Below are 8,290 nucleotides of genomic sequence, written 5' to 3' on the forward strand. Positions count from 1 at the left end.
GTAGCACCCGGGGCCGGGGACCCGCGTGCCGCCACGGACGCAGGCGCACGCCCGCCGCACGCATCCTGCAGCCGCTCTGCGGGAGGGCTTTTTTTTTTTTTATATATATATACACACACACACACACACACACACAACCCTATCGATATAAATAGCTTCTTTATTTTATTCCCCTCCTCGCCTCATCCCAGCGCAGCATTCCAGCTATTTTAAAGGGGAGACCTGGGAGTAAAGAGAGAGAGAGAGAGAGATATAAAATACATATATATATAATTTTTTTTAATTCCTTGGGCTGCGTGGGACGGACCGACCCCCGGGACCCGCATGCTGCAGATGGTGAGGACTCGGGCGCAGTTCCCCATCGCGCTGGAGGACATGCGAGACATCGGGGACGGCATCGACGCGGCCTTCGCCGCCTCCGGGCTCGGCGGGGCGGCCGAGGAGCTGCCGCCGCCCCCCGGGGTGCTTCGGATGGCGGGGAAGGGGGGATGCTCCCACCTGGAGAGGGCGATGGGGGGGCTGGAGCCATCGCTGCCAACCCCCCACCCACCCCCCAGTGCTGATTTACACCACAGAGGCGTTGGCTGGTGGGGAAATGCCCCGATTCCCATCGCGGCGGGGGCTGATCCCCAGGGTGCTGAGCACCTTGGAGGAGGCAGGATGCAGCCGGGGGGTGGCGGGGGGGTCCATGAGGAGGCTGAAGCCACATCAGCCCTGCGGGGGAGAGGCTTTGCTGGGTTAGGGATGCGGTGGGGCGCATCCTGCCCACGCCTGGATACTGCTTCACCCTGCCGGGATGGTGCGGTACCCCCAGCTCCTCCTCATCCCAGCGGGAATTTCTGTTCCCCCCCCCCCTGCCCTGGGAAAACACCCCTCCTGGAAGGACGGAAAACTCCCCTTGCCAACAGCTGGGCCTCATCCTGCACCTCCCCAGTGCTGCAAAGCCCCAGGTGCCGGTACAGCGTGTGGTGCTCAGCCCCTTCAGCTCACCGATCCAGCCCTCGGCTTCGGTGGCTGGGACAGCTCGGGAAAATGCCGGGAGCATCCTACTGAGGCAGGGAACTCCAGGTAGTGCGAGGGTTGGGGAAACTGAGGCAGGGCGGGAGGGGACGACATGGGGTCTCTATACCCCTAAAGCCCATCCTCCGTCGGGTGCTCTTCAGCCCATAATTACAACAAATTAATCCAGCGGTGAGAGTATTAATAAACTGTAACGAGGCTGTAACGAGGAGGGGAGGGCTTAGCCAGAGTACCTGAGGACCCTGGCATCAACATGGTTTGGGAGGGGGCAGATTATCTGGGGGGGGGGCTTTGACCCGTCACCATAAAATTTGGCTCGAGATGGTTTCCTCCTTGCTTGGCTGAAAAGGCTGATCTCAGCTTGGGGGGTGAGGGGGGAAACTGAGGCATGGCTCTGTTCTCAAGCACCGAGCAGGATCTGGCCAGGATCCCTCCCTCTTGCTCCTTGGGGACCACCGAGGAGATGGTGGCCTCCATCCATGGTGAGGATGGTTGGGTTAAGGCTTCCTTCTGTGGTCGCGGAGCAGCTTTGTGGCACTCATATCCTCGCCGGGAGCAGTAGGGAGGACACAGCCCCGCGTGGCCAGGGGACACAGGCTTATCCTACAAGGAGTTGGGGGATGTGGGGGTTTGGTGGCTCTGGCAACCCCCATAGCGGCCGCAGGTCAGGGAAACCTGGTCCCAACGTGCTGTGGTGGCCAGGTGGGACATCCCTGCACCCAGGACCTCTGGAGAGTCCTTGTCCACAGGGGTTTTGGGGTATCTGTGCCCCTACTGCACCCATGGCTTTTGGGGTGTCTCCATTAATGGGACACTTTGAGTGTCTCTGTGCCCACGTTCATTGGAGCATCTCTACAACCAGGGTCTTTGGGGCATCTCTGCACCCATGGCCTTGGGCTGGGCCAAGCCTCCAGGGCCTTTGGGGTGTCCCTGCACCCAAAGCTTGGGGTGTCTCTGCACCCAGGGCCTTTGGACTGTCTCCATACCCAGAATCTTGGAGCATCTCCTTTCCTAGGGCCAGCAGAGGGTCTCTGCGCCCAAAACATTTGGGATGTCTCACACCCGGGGTCTTTGGGGCATCTCCACAGCCAAAACTTTCAGGGTGTCTCACATCCATGGTCTCTGGAGAGTCTACGCATGCAAAACTTTTGGGGTATCTCTCCACCCAGCCCCCTTGGAGCATCTCTGCACCCAAAACTTTTGGAGTATCACTGTATCCAGGGCCCTTGGAGCATCTTGCACCCAAAACTTTTGGGGTGTCTCACACCCTGGGCTCTGGATCATCTCCCCCCCAGGCTGAACTGCAGGGGCATCCCCTCAGGTGCTGCACATGAGAGGGGTCTCCGAGCCCCACAACTGAGAAGACCCCAACCCATCTGCTTCCCAGGACTGGCAGACCATCCCACACCACCACCTCCCCATGCCCCCCACCACCCCGTTAATCCCCCTCCTGCGGGGCCACAGCCCAGCGCTGGGGTGCCCGGGGTGCCGGGCGAGAGGCAAATTCCTACGGGACCGCTCCGAGTGGAGCCGCCGGAGAGACGGAGGGCGCCGGGACCGACCCATGTAGGGCTGTGAGATCCAGGGCGGGCTCCTGACGCGGCCGCGGAGGAAACCAGGCGTCTCTGTGCGCTCGGTGTCATGTACTTCCTAATCCTCCCGGATTCCTCCATCGGGGTGGAGAGGGAGCGGAGGGGAGCTGGACGCCAGCCGGGCTCCTCTGGCGTTCAGCCTCCCCGCCGAGCCCCCGTGCCGGCACTGACACCCGCCACGTAGCTCCCCACCACCGTGTCACCCCAAAACTCATCTTGTCTTTCTTTCCACCCGGGCAGGACATGAGGAAACACGTCATCATGACGCTGCTGGACACGGAACAGTCCTACGTGGAGTCCTTGCGCACCTTGATGCAGGTAACGCGGCAACGGCTGGGGACGTGGCACCCCAAACCACGGCACGGCGTGCCCGTCCCTTGCTTGTCACTGTCCCTGGGACCCCAAGTTGGACCCCCAGCTGTGGGTGCTCTACCAGCGCTGATGCGGCGCGGGATGGATTTGGGCCGGGTGGCAGTGGGGATGTTGGGGACAGCAGGATTGGAGGTGGGAGCAGTGTGGCAATAGTGTCAAGAAGAGGGCGTGGGGGTCACCTCTGTCCCCCAAACCAAGCCGATGACGTTCCTGGTGGGTTGTCACCTGGTGGGTATTGTATCCCCAAGCCCCTTCCCATCCTTGCCCCCCAAAAGCTCTTCCTCATGTTGCACCCCATCTCCTGGGCTGTTGCTGATGGCCGTCCCATGACGGGAGACTCCTTACACCCCCTGTTCCCATGTCCCCCCATTTTCTGCTCAGCGTCATCACCTGCAGCCACAGGCCAAGGGTTTTTCTCAGTCGGTTTTTTTTACTGAGCTGGTTCCAACCCCCTTGGAGCAGCCTGGCCGGAGGGTCCACCCCACATTTCAGATGTTAATGAAGGTGTTTCAGAAGGTTAATGGTGGTCCACGCCCTGGAGACTAGGTCACGCTGGCGTAGGTGTGGGTTGTCCAACCACATCGCTGCAGGTGGAAACGGGCAAAAAAATCAGAGCTCTGCTCTACTGGGTAGGAAACGGTACTTGTAGGACATCTGCTGGGCATGTCCATGAGAGCATGGGGCACCCAGCATCCCAACGCCTGGCTTTCCCCATAATTTCCCTGCGAAGATGCCCTCGTGGTGGACCCAGATGTGCTCTGCCAGATGTTGCTGCAGGAGGGAAGGACCCTTCAAGGCTGCTCCTAGTGCAGAGGTTGGCTTGGAGGGGCAAGAGGACCCTGGCTCTGGGACTTGTTTTGGGGGAATCTGTACAGGGTTTGGGGGTCGGGTGGTGTCCCTGCTGGTCTTGGCGTGGACAGAGGCTGTCCCATGGGCTGTGTCCTCCTCTGAGGTGGGACAGGAGGCTGGTTGGAGAGAGGGCAGCCATGCTGGGGCTCACCAGTTCCCTACTGGAGAGACTGATTGGGTACAGGTGGGAGCCACAAGGCATTAATGCCTGAGCTCTTGCCTGTGGGATACGTCCAGGCATGGTGCAACCAGGGGGACCTGGCTTTCTGCGAGGGGGCACAGGGCTCCAGATGGCCCCAGCTCCCTGTCTTAGCTGGGACAAGGTGCTTGGATCTGTGATGTGGCCCAGTTGCATGTAGCACAGTGGTTACTAGGGACAAGGACCACCCTGGAACATCATCTTCCAGCCAAGCCAGATGGTGCATGGGCAAGCCCTGCCTGTGCTCCTCGTCTGCCAAGGCAGGGGCTGTCTCCATGCTCGTCTTCCCCATCTGGTCCACGTTCCCTCAGTTTCCTAGTGGGTGGGATGCATGGCAGAGCCCAGCCCAGCTCCTGCTGGAAGTGTTGGCCACAGTAGGGCAGGTGAAGCACGTCATGAGGCGCATGAAGGATTTAGCCCTTCTGACTTGGGTTTTCATGAGATACCCACCGTCAGCCTGAGGAACCTCATCCTTGAGGGGTGACTCCTCCCTCACCAGCTTGGATGGAGATGTCCAAAGCAGCTTGAGGTGGGTCCTGTCCCCACCGCTCAGCTCCATGGTCCTCCCAGCATCCTGAAGGACACCAGCACCCCATACTGGTTGGGCTGAGGAGGTGGCAAGGCCTGAGAAGACCTTCCTCATCCTGCATCCCTTGCAAATCCAGGTCTCCCATTCCCAGGAGCACTGCGCCCCTCCGCAGCTCTGCCCCACGGCGGGAGGAAAGGGTTTCGTAGCAGAGCTGCCCACCCAGCCTTGCAGAGGACCTGCTCTTGTCCCACTTTTCCTACTGACCCTGAGCATCGCTCGTTGGCCGTTGCCCAAGAGATGCTGATGGCAAGGTGGTCCAAGGCTTGATCTGGTGCCTCCACCTTGCTCCTGGTCCCAAACACCCTAAATCCCACTGGGAACCCCCTGGCTTTTGGATCCCAGGATCATGCTGCCATGATGCCCTAGTGGGGTCAAGCTCTGTAGGAGATGGAGGTGACCAAGGCTCATGACAGCAAAGGTTTGGAGCCTCTCAAGGCCATGGCTGGGGGACAGAGGATGCTGTTCTTTGGGGGTTCCTTGTGCAGCCTTGCCCCGCTCCCCACTCTGCTGTGGGGATGCACTGGGTGGGATGGGACCCAGGGGGGCTGGGGTGCAAAACCTGCTGGGACCCAGCGCTGTCTGGTCCTTCTGATGAGCCCCACAACCCAACGTTCACTGGGGGAACCCCCTGCTGCAGGATGCCGCTCATCCCTGTATTTACAGGGGTTGAAGAATTCATATTGAGGGGGTGGGAGAAGAAATCTATGGGGACCCCGATGCCTTTGCTTCCCCACAGGGTTACATGAAGCCGCTGAAGCAGCCGGAGAACTCGCTGTTGTGTGACCCATCACTGGTGGATGAGATCTTTGACCAGATCCCCGAGCTGCTGGAGCACCACGAGCAGTTCCTGGAGCAGATTCACGACTGCGTGCAGAACTGGCACGAGAAGCAGAAAGTGGGCGACCTCCTCGTGCAGTCGGTAGGTTCTCGCGGGGTGAATTTCCCCCGGGACCCCAGGCGTGCCCACTCTTGGGCACGGCCCCAGCGGGAGAAGTGTTGGAGCAGGAGGGGAGTGATTAAAGGACGGGCCAAACACGCCTGGGATGGAGAACAGGAGACGATCTCCAGGCCTGCCGTCTGCTTAGCGTAACGGTGGGGTGTTGCGGCGACCGGCTGGGTCTGCAGCTCCGCGTTTCTGCCTCGGGAGCAGAAATGTCAGGGCTGAAAAATCGAGGGGGGCGGGCAGTGGGTGAGCCCTCCCTGCGCCAGCCCAGAGCCAGGATTAACCCTTGGGGCAGCTTCTTCCAAGCTTGCCCGGGAGGTCCATGCTGGACCTATCCTCTTCTCCTCCCCCCTCCCGCTCTTTTCCCCTCCCAGTTCTCCAAGGATGTGCTGGTGAACATCTACTCTGCCTACATCGATAACTTCCTCAACGCCAAGGATGCCGTCAGGATCGCCAAGGAAGCCCGGCCGGCATTCATGAAGTTCCTGGAGGTGGGACCTGGTTCCTCTCCCCATAGATGCTGGCCAAGGTCCAGAGCCACCTGCGAGGCTGCTGGTGGGGTTTAATGGGAGTAAACTGGTAATCTATGGTCAAGCTGGGATTTTCCCCCCCACCTTCTTCTTGGTTTCATTGCAAAGAGGGGAGGTTGGGATGAACCGGAGTCACTCCAGATGGCGTAAAAAGGAGTCACTCTGACCCCAAACGGGTGCTGCTCCAGGTCTTGGGCTGGTGGCATGCCAGGTCCCTGCTGTGTCCCACCTAATGAGCCCGTCCTTGTCCCCCGCCGGTGTTTTGCAGCAAAGCATGCGGGAGAACAAGGAGAAGCAGGCTCTGTCCGACCTGATGATCAAGCCAGTGCAGAGGATCCCACGATACGAGCTGCTGGTGAAGGTGGGTGCTGGCGGGAGGGCGTCTGTGCCATGCTGGGAGCGGGTGAGACCACGGCTCCTCCTCACCTCCACCTAATGGGAGCTTTTAAGGGTCTCATGTCTCTCCTGGCCCCTTTTCCCATCCTTTGACACAAAGTTGGTGTCCCCAGGCATTTGCATGGCTCTGCCCCCTGGGGATGGTCACCCTGAGGACTGTCACCCCGCTGTCCCCTGCAGCGTGTTCCTATGGGTGTGTGGTCCCTGTCCCCCTCTACCTTTCTGCTGGGAGGTTGGACACTCCATTTTGGCACCAGTCGCACTGCCACGTCCTCTGTGCCTCAGTTTCCCCGTGCCAGGTTCACTCTCCTTGGCGCTAAGGCTGGTGGTAGTGCGCTTTCATAGAACCATGGAATGGTTTGAGTTGGAAGGGACCTCCAAAGCTCATCCAGTCCAATCCCCTGCCATGGGCAGGGACATCTTCCACTATATCAGGTTGCTCAAAGCCCCATCCAACCTGGCCATCATCAGTTCCAGTGATGAATTGCAGGCGTCCGTGCAAGGTGATGATGTGCTCTCAGGAGCCTGTGGCCTCTTTAGAGGTGGCAAAGACCACGCTGGTGGTGGCCAAAGCTTAAGGCTTCATTTCTTTGCAAAATCTTTCCTGCCAGGGGCTTGGTTTCCATGCCCAGCAGCCAGAGCAGCACAGCAAGGGCCTTTGCTTGCGGGTGTCATGACATTGCCAATGCCCAGGCTTTGCCCGTGGTAACGTTCCGGCTGTGTCCCTGTGGTAGGACCTGCTAAAGCACACGCCAGAGGACCACCCCGACCACCCTTTCCTCATCGATGCCCAGCGCAACATCAAGCAAGTGGCCGAGAGGATCAACAAGGGCATGAAGAGCGCAGAGGAGGTGGAGAGGAACGCCCGGATCGTGCAGGAGATCGAGTCCCACATCGAAGGGATGGAGGATGTATGTACGGGGGTCTTACACGGGGTCAGTCTTTCCTTCTCGCCTAAATGCAACCATTTCTGCTCTTTCTGCATCACCTCAGGTTGGGCCACTTGTTTTCTCCTCCAGGTCCTACTTTCCCCATCATCACTTGGTCTTGATGGGCTCCTGGGTTTTTGGTAGGGGCTGGGGTACCAGTTCTGAGCTGGGGGGCTGCAGGGGCAGGGACAAAGCCCACGAGGGTCCCCTCCTGGGGCTCCCTGCTCATGAGCCTCCTTGTCCCCACAGCTCCAGGCCCCACTCCGCAGGTTCCTGCGCCAGGAGATGGTCGTGGAAGTGGTAAGAGTGGGGTGGTCCCTCATCACCATCAGGGCCATGGGACTGCGCACGGGATGGGGCAGTGGGAGGCTATGATTGCGGGTCATGGGATGCCTGTGTGCCCATGGGAGGCTACAGGTGGATGGATGGATGGATGGGTGGATGGATGGATGGATGCTGCATCAGAGGATGTTCAGATTGGACATTAGGAAAAGGTTCTTCACTGAGAGGGTGGTCAGTCATGGGAACAGGCTACCCAGGGAAGTGGTCACAGCACCAAGCCCATCAAAGTTGAAGGAGCATCTGGACAATGCTCTTAGTCATATGGTTTAGTGTCGGGCAGTCCTGCAAGGAGGGGGGAGTTGGACTCAATGATCCTTGTGGGTCCCTTCCAACTCAAGAATATTCCATGATTCTATGACTCTGTAAGGATGGACAGATGGATGGAAGGAAGGAAAGAAGGAAGGATGGATGGATGAATGGATGGATGGAAGGATGGAGGGATGGGTGGAGGGATGGGTGGAGGGAGGGAGGGAGGGATGGATGGATGGATGGATGGATGGATGGATGGATGGATGGAAAGAAGGAAGGA

The 8,290-nt window shown here is 59.3% G+C and overlaps 1 protein-coding gene across 1 annotated transcript in view; it reads left to right on the plus strand.

Moving 5' to 3' along the window:
* The window catches only part of ARHGEF17 (Rho guanine nucleotide exchange factor 17), a 46,717-nt gene that overhangs the window by 27,127 nt on the left and 11,300 nt on the right, over positions 1-8,290 (plus strand). Inside the window, exons 5-10 of the mRNA XM_035890180.1 lie at positions 2,853-2,930; positions 5,358-5,540; positions 5,939-6,055; positions 6,363-6,455; positions 7,225-7,401; positions 7,669-7,719. Coding sequence (XP_035746073.1) covers positions 2,853-2,930; positions 5,358-5,540; positions 5,939-6,055; positions 6,363-6,455; positions 7,225-7,401; positions 7,669-7,719 — 699 coding nt within the window. The remainder of the gene's footprint in view (positions 1-2,852; positions 2,931-5,357; positions 5,541-5,938; positions 6,056-6,362; positions 6,456-7,224; positions 7,402-7,668; positions 7,720-8,290) is intronic.

The sequence above is a fragment of the Egretta garzetta genome, unplaced genomic scaffold (genome assembly GCF_000687185.1).
Source record: "Egretta garzetta isolate BGI_Z169 unplaced genomic scaffold, ASM68718v1 scaffold232, whole genome shotgun sequence".
NCBI classification, from domain to species: domain Eukaryota; kingdom Metazoa; phylum Chordata; class Aves; order Pelecaniformes; family Ardeidae; genus Egretta; species Egretta garzetta.